Raw genomic sequence first — 15,334 nt, forward strand, 5'->3', positions numbered from 1 at the left:
TTGAAAGTACGACAGCTTATTTAGACACACACACACACACACCACACACCACACACACACACACACACACACACACACATACTTACTAGAAAGATGTGTTTATTGCTTTTGATATTTATTCATTGTTGATAATGCTTCTGTATAAATCTATGTCCATGCTTTTGCATAAATACACATTTTCAACAACTTTAGCTAAATGCATTTATGAATCACATGATAAGAAAAAATATAATAAGGAAAAGCTTGAAATAGACTGAAAATTGGCATAGTATGATTTGTTTTTGGAACTGGATAGTTAGCATGTAGCTCTTAGACACTGCAAAAATTTAAGAAAATCTGATGCTCATAGATTTGAATTTCTCAATCAAAAGACATGATTACTGTCAAAGGTAGCATAAATGAAGGCTTAATTTACCCAAAATGGAATGGCAATCTGTGATGAAAATATAATTAAATGGTAAAACAATTTTCAATATGACATTGATTTTTGTTGTCATTCCTAAGAATTTTTTATATTTTTATTATATTTAATGACTTATAAGATACAAAGAGTAATGGGCATATGAACACTCACTTTGTTGATATTTAAGTGTACCTAAAACTAAGCTCATATAATGTATCTTGGCTACATATAGTTAATTTTGAATTTCAATTAAATATATTAGTGTGATCATATATAATTATTAAATTTGATAGATAATATATTTTAATATCTGCACCCATGGTTTAATAGCTTACACATAATGTTGTTGAAAGTAAAATAATAACCAAGTATTATTTAATGTCTCAATTCATTTAAAATGTGTTTATTTTGCTCCAGAAATAATATTAGCAAAAGAAATAAAATATACCATTTCTTAGTTTGTAGTCTTTTGTAGTAAATATCTGTCAATCAAATATTTACAGAAATAACTTTAAAAAATAAACTGAGACAAATGCTACAGAATAAGAAAACGGAGTATCAGATATTTCCAAAGGCATTACTGCATAAAATAATATAGAATATAACTAAAATTTAAATAATTTAATAAACAACGGTAATAACATTCCTTCAAGAGGATCACAATGGTCTCAGGGATCACATGATTACCCACTACTGAGGTAACATGATGGGCTTCTAAACTTAGAACCTATCAGCATGCAAAGAATATCTAGAAAAGAAGTTTTAAAGCTGTTCAAAGTTGTTCTGCTTATATTCAACACATATCACCATGGGAAACAGAGAAAACATTCATACAACTTAAAATGGCTAGCCAAGGTAGGCAAATAACTGTGAGTTAGAGGCCATCCTGGTCTAAAAGTGAGTCTAGGACAGCCAGGGCTACACAGAAAACCCTGTCCCCCCCCCAAAAAAAAAAAACGAACCAACCAAACAAAAAACCAAAACAAAATCAAAACAAAAAATACAAAAACAAAAATAATTTGCTGGGTGTGGTGACACATGCCTTTAATCCTAGCACTCAGGAGGCAGAGGGGGCTGGATCACTGTGAGTTTGAGGCCAGCCTGGTCTACAAGTGAGTCCACAATGGCCAGGGATACACAGAGCAACCCTGTCTCAAAAAACAAAAACAAAAAACAAAACAAAACAAAACAGAAAAACCAACCAAAAAAACAAACAGAAAAATAAAAACCAAACCAAAATAAAACAAAAAATGCCTAGGACAGCTAACAGTTAAGTTTAAAAGTTGTTATTTATTTATTTATTTATTTATTTTATCTAGAAGAGGTTTTAGCTTTGAATGCACATTCAGTATTATAGTGTTAAACTTACCTAATGAGAACTAGAAAAGATTCAATATGGATTATTTTGATGTCTGCTGCCAAGACTGACAACCTTAGTCAGTCCAGGATGCACATCACTAAAGGAGAAAATAAACTGCTGAAAGCCATGTTATGATTTCCATATACATGTTGTGGCACACTCTGGTCTATACATAAAAATGCATGCATGCATTCATACACGTCATAAATATGTTTTAGAAAAAAATAAAGCATATTTGCTTACCCAACCATCATCACTCCCAGAGTCAAGTAATATGGTAAAACTTAGAGAAATTCATGCTTGAGCATTATACTTTTTAAAGACATGATAGGATAACACCTCTCAGAAAGACACAATTATAGTTCACTCAAAACTCTTTAAGAAAAATATGTAGAATTCTTCATTCTAAAAATGTCACTCACCAGTACTTGCAAACTAGTAGAGTCCATAAATGCATAATATTTAAGTAAAAAAAATTCACATTAATACTATAGTTCATGAAATCAAACTTTTAGACCCATAAAGAGCAAGTAGTACCTTTATGCTATCTAAATTTGGATTATGGTCCACAGACATAATTATAAAGTCTGGATAAATAAAAATATAAAGGAAAAAAAACTGAAGTCCTTTGGGAAGTGACTAGAAATTATTTGAAATAAAAATGAGAAAGACCCATCATTTGTCTTAGATGTTGAACCAAATATCAAAAGACTAAGTGTTAGTTGAGGGGAAAAAGCTACAATTTTTTATTTTCTTTCATAAATTGGTTTAGTTCACCTTGGCATGGATATATATTTGCATCTCTTGTTGTCCAAATAGTTTTGCAGACTATTTGCTAGGTGTGGAGATGTTGGAGACATCATGTGGTGTGAGGTACACATAGTAGGATGATTCATGTTGACAACAGATGGAAATGGCATAGTGACTATATCAATATGAATGCCACAAAGGTAAGAGGATGCTGTTGAAGGAGACAGGCACTGAGATCTCAGGAGGAACAGCACATTTCTAACAGAGGGGAAAGGTGTAATAACATTAGTAATTATTGTTCTTGAAGGATATAAATATAAATAAGTATTAATTATTGTCTTCAAGACAGTAAAAATTGAGCTTAAAAGAATATAAGTTTTAGAATTACTAATAGTTATGAAAGAATTTTTTGTTTTTGGCTCATCTTATTATATTTAATTTGTTTTAAAATAAAAAGAAATACATGGTAATAGGATTCCACTACCCAATCTGGGTTGATTGGTCCAATTCCCATTGTTAGGCCTTGAGCAAAATAAGTTGACAGCTATTATGGCCATGTAGGAATATAATTCATGTGTCATGCCTGCAGGAACTCTGACTCTGAATAAGAGAACATTAACAAGCCAAAGCTCAGATGACACATAATATCCTTAATAAAAGGATAAAGAGGTTAAACAGGAATGAAAAATAAGCTGAAAGGGTTGGAGTGATGGCTCACCAGTTAAGAGTACTGGCTATTCTTCATAGGACCTGAGTTCAAATCCCAGCAACCACATAGTGACACACAATGATCTTTAATTGGATCTGATCCCCTCTTCTTGTCAGCATGAATACAGGGTACTCATATACATTTTTAAATAAAGAAACTTAATATTACAATTTTTCCTGTTTTGTTCTTTTTGGATAGATATAACCCTTTCTTTTGGTAATCCTTAATGTTAGGTTACATTTGCTTTGGCAGAGTAATCAAAATTCTTTCATTAATAAACTACTTCAAAATGAAATACAAATGTACATTTCCCAAAAGACATGAGTAAAAATTCTGTTCAGGAAATATTGTTCTGACTTTTAAGAGAAAAGATCTACTGAAAAGGTTACTATATTTTTGATATTTTTAATTAGTCAAATAATATCAACTTCTAATTTGAAAGTAAAGGAAAAAGGAAAAGTATGGTGATATATGCCTGTGATATTAGGAACTTGGGAGGCAAACAAAGGCTCAAATTTTAGTAGTTTGAGACCAACCTGAGCTATATGATAAAAATAAGAAACATTTAGTAGGTCTAGTGGGAGATGTTCAGGATGAGGCTTTTTTCATTAAAGCACGGTATCATGAAGACAGCCTGCCTTCCTATTGGTAAGCCTCCGCCAATTACAAAGTCATGTGGTGCACATTTATCTCATTATTACTGTATTATTGAGATGTGCTGAAAGACAATAGGGAAAATAATTTTATTTTAAAGAGAAATAGAGTGCATTATTAGAGTAAGTAATTCAATTGGTGTGTACTGCAGGCATAAACTTTGGAACAGACCATGCATGCGGTGAGATACGCACAAGTAAGGCATAGAGAATAGTATAAATGAAGAGAAAAACACAGAAAGAAAAGGAAAAGAGTATTTAAAAAGAACAGGAAAGGGAAGAAAAATGGTAGGGAGGCAAAGAAGCAAGATATAAAATAATAAGAAAAAGGAACAAAGAAGCAAAGAAACAAAGAAAAGAGAAAGAGAAAAGAGGTACAACTGTGAGGAATGGGCAGGAAGGGATAGAGGAAGGAAGAGAAACAGGAAGAGGAGGAAGGAAGGAAAGAAAACAGGAATTAGCTCTTCTAACAAAATCAGAAGTTAGCTTAAGACATAACTTTTACTCAGTTTGCTTTTCCTAAAAAGTTTTATTGTATGTATTTGAAGATATTTTAATGGAGTAATAGTTTTGAATTAAGTTACTTCATAAAAATTTATTATTTAAGATGTTGTGAATAATGATATGACAGAAAATGCTGCTTCTGTGATTTTTCTGTGTGTGTGTGTATCCATCATTTTGGATTTAGAATGGTCTCCTATGCAAGTCCAAACTAGGCTAAACCCTTTGTGCTTCTTATGCCAGATAAGTTCAGGTGATTTTGGTTACAGATTGAAACAGTACCTATACCTTTTTTGTAAGCTCATATTATAGTTCAAATCTCAAATATCTGACAGATGAAAGCACTTTCAAAGAGTATACACACATCCATGCCTTCTTCCTCCTAACTTTGTCTTTCCTTGCCCTTTTCCCCCTTCCCTCTTATATAAGCTAAGTAAAAAGCATATATTTTTGTTAACTTTCTAAGAGAAAAATTTAAAATATACAAAGTTCCTTTAAGTCTGTAGAATATGTGTAAGTAACTGAGGAAAGTCCTAATAGAGAAAAAATACAAAAAGAACTAATGATGAGACTTTTCATCATGAAGATACAGAGACATAACTTAAACTGGAAGAAATATTTATTTTCTTCTTTAAATAAAAAGGATTTTGTGTATCTATCCACATTAAAATGTACAGTTTGAGGTAAAATGCTTCGTATAGTCTTGTAAATGATTAATGGATTTGACAATTTAAAAGAAACCTATAACTATGGATATTTTGTGTCTGTAGACACCAAAGAATCCCAGATATTTGTATGTGTCTTCCTTGTTTCATTCACCTGTGGTTATCTACTCTTTATCCTTTGGAGGTTTGACTTTCAGATAAGAGAGCATTTGTTATGGAAGGCATACTTATTATTTTTAATTTAATTTTATTAATTTATTCATATTACATCTCAATGGTTATGCCCTCCCTTGTATTCCCCCATTCCTCCCTCCCTCCCATTTTCTCTTTACTCCCCTCCCCTATGACTGTGACTGAGGGGCCATTTCTCCCCCTGTGTATGCTCATAGGGTATCAAGTATCTTCTTGGTAGCCTGCTATCCTTCCTCTGAGTGCCACCAGGTCTCCCCATTCTTGGGGACATGGTCAAATATGAGGCACCAGAGTATGTGTGAAAGTCAGACCCCACTCTCCACTCAACTGTGGAGATTGTCCTGTCCATTGGCTAGATCTGGGTAGGGATTTGAAGTTTACGGCCTGTTTTGTCCTTGGTTGGTGCCACAGTTTTAGTGGGACGCCTGGGCCCAAATCTGCCTGTCATAATGTTTTTCTTGTATGTGTCTAGGATCCTCTGGATCTTTCAACTTTGCCATTCTCCCATGCTTCTCTCATCTAGAGTCCCAAAAGGATGTCTTCTCCTCTGTCCCAGTTTCCCAAGGGGGATGTCCCATGAAAGTCTTCACTAACCAGGAAGGCATACTTATGTTGTTTTCAAATAAAATGTAAAGAAAAATTTTCAAAATTATAACTGTTGTTGGGCATGCTGTACTCGGGAGGCAGAGACAGGTTAATTTCTGTGTTTTCTGTGCTCAGGAGATAGAAGCAGGTAGATCTGAGGCTAGTCTGGCCTACAGAAGTTATTTCTGGGCCATTCTTGGTTCAATAGTGAGTGTTTGTGTGTGTGTGTGCCTGTGTGTGTGTGCGTGTGTGTGTGTGTGCATGTGTGTGTCTGCATGTGTGTACATATAATAGATACATGATAGATATAGATATTTGTTTCAATTCTGTAAGAAGCATTGTAGTAATATGAGTCCACATGTACTCCGAGCTTTTCATCTATGCCCTCTGCTCTTCTTTTTCAAAATATTTTATTAATTTTGCATATTACATCTCAATGTTATCCCATCCCTTGAATCCTCCCATTCTTCTGCCCTTCCCAATTTTCCCCTACTCCCCTCCCCTATGACTGTGACTGAGGGGGATCACATGCCCCTGTATATGCTCATAGGGTATCAAGTCTCTTCTTGGTAGGATACTATCCTTCCTGAGTGCCACCAGGCCTCGCCATTAAGGGGACATGGTGAAAAATGGGGCACTAAAGTCTGTGTGAAAGTCAGTCCCCACTCTCCACTCAATGGTGGAGAATGTCCTGTCCATTGGTTAGATCTGGGTGGGGGTTTGAAATTTACTTCCCGTATTGTCCTTGGCTGGTTGTCATAGTTTGAGCAGGTCTCCTGGGCCCAGATCTGCCCATCATAATGTTCTTCTTGTAGGTTTCTAGGACCCTCTGGATCCTTCTATTTCCCCATTCTCCCATGTTCATAGTGGGCTTATTCATAATAGACAGAACATGGAAACAGCCTAAGTGTCCCTCAGTAGAAGAATGGATAAAGAAACTATGGTACATTTACACTATGGAATACTACTCAGCTATTAAAAACAAGAAATTCAAGAAATTTGTGGACAAATAGATTGAACTAGAAATGATCACAATGAGTGAGTTCATCCAGAAGCAGAAAGAATCAGATGGTATATACTCACTTATACCTAGACACTAGCTCAAAGGGCTGTCCCATGAAAGTCTTCACTTACCAAGAAAGTGGGTCAGATGGAAAGATATCCTATTGAGACTTTAGGTGAGAGAAGCCCTCTGCTCTTCTTTTTCAAGCATAGACTGTCCTAGTTAATGTTTTAATTAATTTCTCTGCTGCTTGAAAGAATATCCTGAAAAAAGAAACATTGAAAGACAAGGTTTATTTTCAGTAACAATTCAAGGTATAGTCCATCACCAAGAAAGGGAAATCAAGGCAATGGCATCTTGAAACACTTGGTCATATCACAACTGCAATAAGGTAACAGAATAATACATGCCATCAGTTAATATGTTCTGTTTATCCATTTTATAAATGTATTCCCACTCTGGAAATCATGCCACCCATAGTAAATGAGTCTTCCAACATTAACACCGAAAAAGCTAATAGACCAAAGGCATATCCAAAAGCCCAGTTCCCAATTGATGCTCAAGTTGATAATTGACACTAATTATCACACTCTAGAAACTTGAACAAACTTATAATTAATTTCTGTGTACTTCATTGGAGCTAAGTGCATGCCTGTGTATGTGAATGAAGAGAATCTTGGTCTTTGATTTCATCACATCATTGAGATATCATATCTAGATGATATGTCAGTCCACATTTGACTTTAACTGGTGCCTTAAGTAGAAATATTCCTTAAAGAACATCACATCATGTATCAAAAAGTAATAATTTATTTTTGAAGTGCTTGTTTGAGTTACTTTTCTACTGCTGTAATAAACCACCCTAATAAAGAGAACTTATAAAATAAAATGTTATATTGAGGCTCATGTAACAGGGCGATACAATGCATGGCCATCATTACATGGAGCATAGCAGCAGGCAGGCATGATGCTGATAGAGTGGCTTAGAGCTTATATCTTTTTATTATTATTGAAGTGTAAAGTCTTTTAAATTTTTTATTTATTTTGTATTATTCATGTACTTGTTTATTTGTTAATTTTTATGTGTCCTGTCGAGGCAAGGTACCTCTGTGTACCTCTATATGTCCTGGAACTTACTCTGTAAAGCAGGCTGTCTTTGCAACCTAGTGCTGGGATTAAAAGCACACGTCAACACATGCAGCTAATTTTATTTTTGAAATTATAATGTAATTACATTTATCCTTTCCCCTTTCTCTCTCCAAATCCTCCCATAAAGTCCTTCTTGTTCTTCTTCAGATTCATGGCTTATTTACCTGAAAATGTACATACATCAGACAGACTGAGATGGTTATATTAATCAATATATATGTATATATGCTTGCAATGACAACTAATAAAAAGAGACGGTTTACATGTTGGTCAACAAACATGAAGCAGAGACAAAGCAAAGCATGCTCACAGTGGCACACCTTCCCCTACAAAGTCACAACTTGTAATCCTTTGTAAATAGTTCTACAAACTGGAAACCAAATATTTAAATTTATGAGCCTATTGGAGTTTTTCTCATTCAAACCACCAAACTAACTCTTGTTTTAAATTAAATCAATAAATTTAACAAGTTAATATCAGTTATTTTCATTGATTACATTTCTATTTCATTGCTAAGTAATGAAATACTTAGCAATGAATTGCTAAGTATTTTGGTAAATATTCAAAGGGAAGCCTATTAACTTTGTAGATGTGGTTAAAATAAATGTAAATTAATTACACATTACTATGAGGAAACCAGTGTATTGAGGATGTATTCACAATCATTGCTGGATATAGGAGCACTGTCATATGCTGAGAAGTAGATTGCTTATGTTACTGTCTTGTTCGTCCTTGTAAATAAGTAGAAATACCATATCTGAAGATTCTAGGAAAAGATCCCAATACAGTTTGGGGTGTTTGGTAAGTTATTAGGAAAGTAATGTTCTCTTGAGTGCATTCCTACTAGGCCAGCATCCTACCTGCTGAGCTGCAAGTTCAGCTCTGACACTGCTGTGACAAAATATAAGCTGGTATAGTGTTTAAAGCCAGGTTAAAGATTTTCGATGCTTGAACAACTATATACAAATAGCAGTTCGTCCTTATTTCTTTATATATATTCTTTATACATTATATAATATATATTCTTATTTTTCTTCCTCAATGTATATTTATTTATTTACTTACTTACTTTTCATCCTGACCCCAGCCTCCTCTCTCCTCTGCTCCAGTCCCACCTCCCTACCCCCTCATCCTATTCCTTTCTCTCTTTTCTCTCAGAGAAGGGCAAACCCCTAATTGGTATGAATCTACCCTAGTATCTTAAATCACTGCAGGACTAAGGACACCTTATCGCACATGGGAGTGACAAGGCAGCCCAGATATAAAAAAAAGCGATGCAGGTGTAGGTAGCAGATTTAGAGACAGCCCCTACTCCTATTGTTAGGGGACTCACATGATGACCAAGATGCACATTTGTTACAAATGTATAGGGATTCTAGTTTATATCCATAAAGATTTTCAGTTTGTGGTTCCTTTTTCTGAACCCCAATGGGCCCAGGTTAGATTACACAGTAGGTCTTCTTGTGGTGTCCATGGCCCCTCTGGTTCCCTCCATCCTTCCTCTCAGTTTTCTATAGCACTCCCTGAGCTTAGCCTATTTCTTGGCCTTGGGTCTCTGCATCTGTCTCCATCAAATGCCAGAAGAAGCCTCTCAGAAGACAGTTATGTCAGACTCCTCTCTGCAAGCATAGCAGAATATCATTAGTATTGACAGTGGCCAGTCACTGGTTTGCCATTCTTTTCAACTCTATTCCATCTTTGCCCCTATGCTTCTTGCAGACAAAATACATTTTGAGTATCTTTGTGTGGTGTGGTGTCATCTTCCCTCCCCTGGGAATCCCACTTGGCTTCAGGAGGTGCCAAATCTATGCTCCTTAAAACCCATTGCTTGGAGTCTCAGATAGGGTCACCACCATAGACTCTTAGGAGACTCCCTTGTCTCAAAGATCCCCCAATTTCTGTACTCACTCCTAGTTTTTCTCCACACCTGTCTTCTCCATTCTTTGCTCACCTGACCCCCACTCCCATTATCTTTCCACTCCATCTCCCCACCCAGTTCCCTAAGACCCAGCTATACTATTTTAGGGTATATAACCAAACTATGTCCCATCTTACTGCAAAACACTTGCTCAAACATATTCATTGCAGCCTATTTGTAATGGCCAGAAACTGGAAACAACCTAGATGGCCTTTACTGAAAAATGGATAACGAAAATGTGGTACATTTACACAATGGAATACTAATCAGTTATTAAAAACAAGGAACTCATTTAATTTTAAGGAAAATGGATAGATAGAAAATATCATCCTAAGTGATGTAACCCAAACCCAGAAAGACACATTTGGTGTGTACTCACTTATAAGAGGATATTAGCCAAATAGTACAGGTTATTCATACTAAAATCCACAGACACAAGAAGCCAAGGAGAGCCCAAGGGAATATGCTTAAAATCTCACTCAGAACAGGTTATACAATAGACATCTTCCCAAAGCTTGTTCACAATCATACTTCCAGAAAAGAGATCATTCATTTGCACTTGTAGATGTGCTGTTTTCACAGCCTCTCCTGGTACTATGTTTCTAATGAAAGTCAATTTGATAAAGTATGATTCTGCTTGAAAAAGGGTCAGAACGTTCTCCACAGTAAAGTGGAGAGTGGGATATGACTTTCACACGTACTCGGGTGCCTCACCTTTGACCATGTCCCCTGGAGGGGGAGACCTGGTGGCACTCAGAGGAATGATAGCAGGCTACCAAGAAGATACTTGATACCCTATGAGCATATACAGGGGGAGGAGGTCCCCCTCAGTCACAGTCATAGGGGAGGGAAGTAAGGGGAAAATAGGAAGGAGGAAGGAATGGGAGGATACAAGGGATGGGATAACCATTGAGATATAATAAGAATAAATTAATAAAAAAATTTTTAAAAATTATTAAATAAATACAGTAATCAAAAAAGTTTATTTCCTCTTTATGTGAGGCATTTACTTTGCAGAGATAAATGATAAGATTTCAAATAATAAGAAAGCTGTCAAAAATTTTTATAGATATCACAGATTTCTACATCTTAGGATGAATAATTATTTTAAAGAAAGAGTTAACTGTTTAGATTTGGTCAATATCCAGATATCAGTTTTTAATATTTTATTTAATTTTTTGAGAACTTCATAACTATTTTGATAACATTTTCCTTCTAACTCCTCACAGATTCTTCCTTACTTCTGTACCCACCCAACGGTATTGTTTTGCCAACATTTTGAGAGACTCCCTGAATAGACCGCCTAAGAGATGAGTCCAAATGCAATGACAAGGAGATCTTAATTACATGTTCGATCCCAGGCCACCCCTTTCATGCACTGGCACAGCAGATGCAGGGAAGTGGCCTCGAGTCTCAACTGAGAGGTTTTTTAAAATATGTTTTAGACAAAGAAATGGGTTTTACAGTATATGATTGGATGGCATTTAGTCAGAAAAGCTGCAAACAGGGAGTTACCAGCCTTGGCGTTTCATGGTTGGGTAATAGGTGTTGGGGCAAGTTGGCCTATAGAAAAGATTGGTTGAAGCAGTCATAGGGTATTAGAAACTTTGGCCTGGCTTCTCCTAATTGGTTGTTGCTATCTGGCAGGCCACCTGCTGGTCAGCTTGACCCCCTGAGAATATATTTGGACTTTCCCTAGGTGAGTTGATTGTGTTGCTAGGGAACATTTTTCTGTTTAGACTAGTTTTTGTTTTTTCTGGAATCTGGGTTCAGCTTTTGGCTGGGTTTAACACAAAATGGAGTTTGTCTGGTCCTTTCAGTATGTCATCTTTTTTATAAACAGTCTTTCCCAGCAAAGGACACAGCACTTGTCTATCCAATACCAAATGATCAGCCCTGGAAACACATATATTCATGTACTATATTTATGTATTTAGAAACACACACATATTTGTAATGAAAGTTAATGAAAAAATGCCATTCATTTAACAAAGAGCAAGGAGAGGTATAACCTAGTGTTGGAGGGAGAAAAGAAAAGGAGGAAATTAGGTAATTATAATCTAAAAAGAATAAAGAAACAACAAATTAGGGGGGGGAAAGTAACAAGCAAACAAAAACCTCACACACAAAACCCATCATGGAATCTTATTTGTGTTGACTAATTCCTACTCATTCTTATATCTGTCCTGGACTGTGAGTGATATACTAAATATCACTTCACTGAAGAAAATGAGTTTTCCCTCTCCCAGCAGCTATCAAATAAAAATTGATTCTTGGTGAAGGATGAGACTTTGTGCCCACTGTCTTCCTTCTCCTTTTTGGTGAGTTTGTATACATATCTGTTCCATTGTGTCTGGAAAATGCTTCTTTCTTTGAAGTTATCCACCATCTCTGGCTATTGAAACCTTTGTACATGCCCCATTTTCCACAAATCCCTGAAGAATTAATGAGGATTTCTGACATGTTTCTAGTTGTAAGTCTCTCAGTTAATTCCTATCTACTACAAAAGAAGATTCTCTGATAAGGGTTGGGTAGTACACTAATCTATCAATATAACAGTACGTTGTCAGTGCTTATTTTATTCCTATGTTCATTTGATAGAGTAATAATAGTAGATTTTCCCCTAAGTCCCATGATATCTGTAGTCTCAGGTTTTTGTGTTGATTAACAACATGAAGTGTGGATTGTATCTCATTCAAAATACTGAATATCCAATTTTATTTTGGTTTCTTCCATAACATTTGTGCCAAGTTGATTTTGTATCTTTTAGGATTAATAGTTGGGTGAGATTTATAATTAACTTTCTCCTCTGGTAATCTGTATAGCACTTTCTAGCACAATGAGTATTAATGAAAGTGAAATTTTCATTTGAGTATTCTATGACATAAATAAGTGTTACTTTTAGCAATAATATCTTACTATTAGTGTGAATGGTTACCAATAGCATTGGAAATAGCCTGTGATATTTGTGGGGGTCTGTGGGAACTTTTTGTCCAATAATTTGAAAAGATATACCCAATTCCTGGTACTTGATGTTTTATTTGGTAGAATATAATGTTTAGTTGGGGTGCTTTCTATTACATGGGAACTCCCTATAATCTTTTATATATGTATATGTTTTAAAAAGTTTCTAAAGTACAATGCTTAAAAAGACTCTTTTCTCCACACTGCCCTCCATTCTCTCTCCTCTTCCTTGAGAGGAGGTCCTTTCCCTCCTGCTCAGGACTAAATTGTTATGTAACCTCTGTTTGTATTCTAAATAAAACATACATATCTAAAGCATAAAAGCTGACATCCACATATAAGAGAAAATGCAGTGTTTATCATTCTGAATCTGGAATATGTATTAAAAATAAGGTGTTGGGGATCTTAGGCTGGCCTAGAATTTACTCTGTAGCCAGAAATGATCATGAATTTCTGATATGCCTATCTCTACTTACCAAATGCTAGGAGCATGAGTGTGTGCCTTCATGCCCAACATCATTTTCAAAGGATATAACAGAATCATGCCTAAGATATTATTTTTTCTTTATTTTTCTAAGTAGAAATATATTTACTTAAATCATCATTCACATCACTGAATTAAAAATCAAATGTTTAACAGTTTTCTTAAAGCAGAAAAGCATTATTTGTGCCCTTAAACAAAGAACATAAAATATGGTATTCCAGGAGGAAACTTTTAAAACAAGCCATCTGGGTAGAAATAAGCAAGACCAGCCCTTTGTGGCAGATGCTGAAAGATGCAGCAAGTTTGATAATTCTGCCTATGTGCTGGGCATCCCATTAGCAAGATTATGCTTTCAATATAGTTGCTAATACATGTCTATCCTCATAATCACACATACAACTATTTGTCTCTACTGCAAGGAATACCATGCCAAACTTAAGATTTTTAATGGCAATTAAGAAATCATAACATTATTGGTCATAAGCCCTTGGAATTATGAGTGACTTTGCCATAATGCTTTTTATAACCAAAGTCTTTGTGACAAGTGACATTTTATTGGCATCAAACAGCAAGCAAAACACCAAATGCCCAATATCCCCATAGTATGAAATGCCATTGAAACTTGCCTGCTAATTATACCACCCTTAACTTACTCGGTCAAATCTAGAGACATCATTTTCCCATCATTCCTAAAAGTGGAGAATACTGCTTTACCTATTCTCCATGCTCAATGTAGATTTTTTTTACATGCAAAATTCAGTTCTCTAACCATTTCCTTTAGTGTCTTTGTGTTTACTATTTTAGTAATAATCTAATACTTTAAGTCTTCTTTTAGAAACAGTCAGCTTCTATCATCCAAATAAGAGGGTTTTTTTTTGTCTTTTTAATCTAAATATCTATCATTATGTAAAAAGAATAGAGCCTAGAAAGTCAACTTGCTTTACTTATTAAAATTTTGATTATTGTGTTTTATTGTTTTGTTTCCTCCACTGAAAATGAATGTTGATACTAGAAATCATTTGTAAAATCTCTGTTCTCCTTCACTCATGATCTTTTGTTGCAGTTAAGTTTTCAGTATGGCCTAATAATAAAGATTATTATTACTGCCATATTTTCTAACCCACTAGCAATCAACCAAGACAGACACCGCTTATATTTTAAAATAGCTTTAGTTAACCTGGTGCAAGGCAGATATTAAAGCCCTAAACTACTTTCCACAGTGGGGCAGGTATGGGATCCCTGTCCCAATCCCATGCCATCTGCTTCTAATAATTTCCATCAAGCTACCTCCCACCCATAATCCCAAATACTTGCTAATGTTCTTCATCTGGACCAATCTCCATGCATGCTAGCCATGTGCTTCTCCTCCACCTAATCCATGGCCATGGTGCCACCTCCTTCTTCTCCCTTCTCCTCCAGTGTGCTCTCTTCCCAAGATACTCTCTGTATTCCCTCTCCCTGGAACCCTAGTCACACCTATCACATTTGCCGTACCCATGTGTAATGGGCTTTTATTGGTCAAATAGGTCAGACTCTAGGCAAGGTACAGGTGTGTAACAGAGACAGCAAGCAGTAATTAGCATCAAAATACACTAGGCCAACCTTCAACAGTCTTTAATTGCAAAACTCTGTTTTCCTTGAAATAGTTAACAAACATTTTCTTTTCTCAGGTTCTCCATATAGAGACAAAATCACCATAGCAATTCTTCAGCTGCAGGAGGAAGGAAAGCTGCACATGATGAAGGAGAAGTGGTGGAGGGGCAACGGCTGCCCAGAGGAGGAGAGCAAGGAGGCCAGTGCTCTAGGGGTTCAGAATATTGGTGGTATCTTCATTGTCCTGGCAGCCGGCTTGGTGCTCTCAGTTTTTGTGGCAGTGGGCGAGTTTTTATACAAATCCAAAAAAAACGCTCAATTGGAAAAGGTAAATGTCACATTTTTGCAATTTAAAACACTTATTTTTCTTATGATAAAACACAAGTGATACATTTTCTCCTATTT

The 15,334-nt window shown here is 35.6% G+C and overlaps 1 protein-coding gene across 4 annotated transcripts in view; it reads left to right on the top strand.

The window, feature by feature from the left end:
• Positions 1–15,334, top strand: part of GRIK2 (glutamate ionotropic receptor kainate type subunit 2) — a 655,703-nt gene that overhangs the window by 626,372 nt on the left and 13,997 nt on the right. For all 4 annotated transcript variants that reach the window (XM_084776934.1, XM_084776935.1, XM_084776932.1 and 1 more), the window contains exon 16: positions 15,007–15,257. In XM_084776934.1, the coding sequence (XP_084633060.1) occupies positions 15,007–15,257 (251 nt within the window). The remainder of the gene's footprint in view (positions 1–15,006; positions 15,258–15,334) is intronic.

This window comes from Acomys minous (genome assembly GCF_964271855.1).
Source record: "Acomys minous genome assembly, chromosome: 3".
In the NCBI taxonomy this organism is placed as follows: Eukaryota; Metazoa; Chordata; class Mammalia; order Rodentia; family Muridae; genus Acomys; species Acomys minous.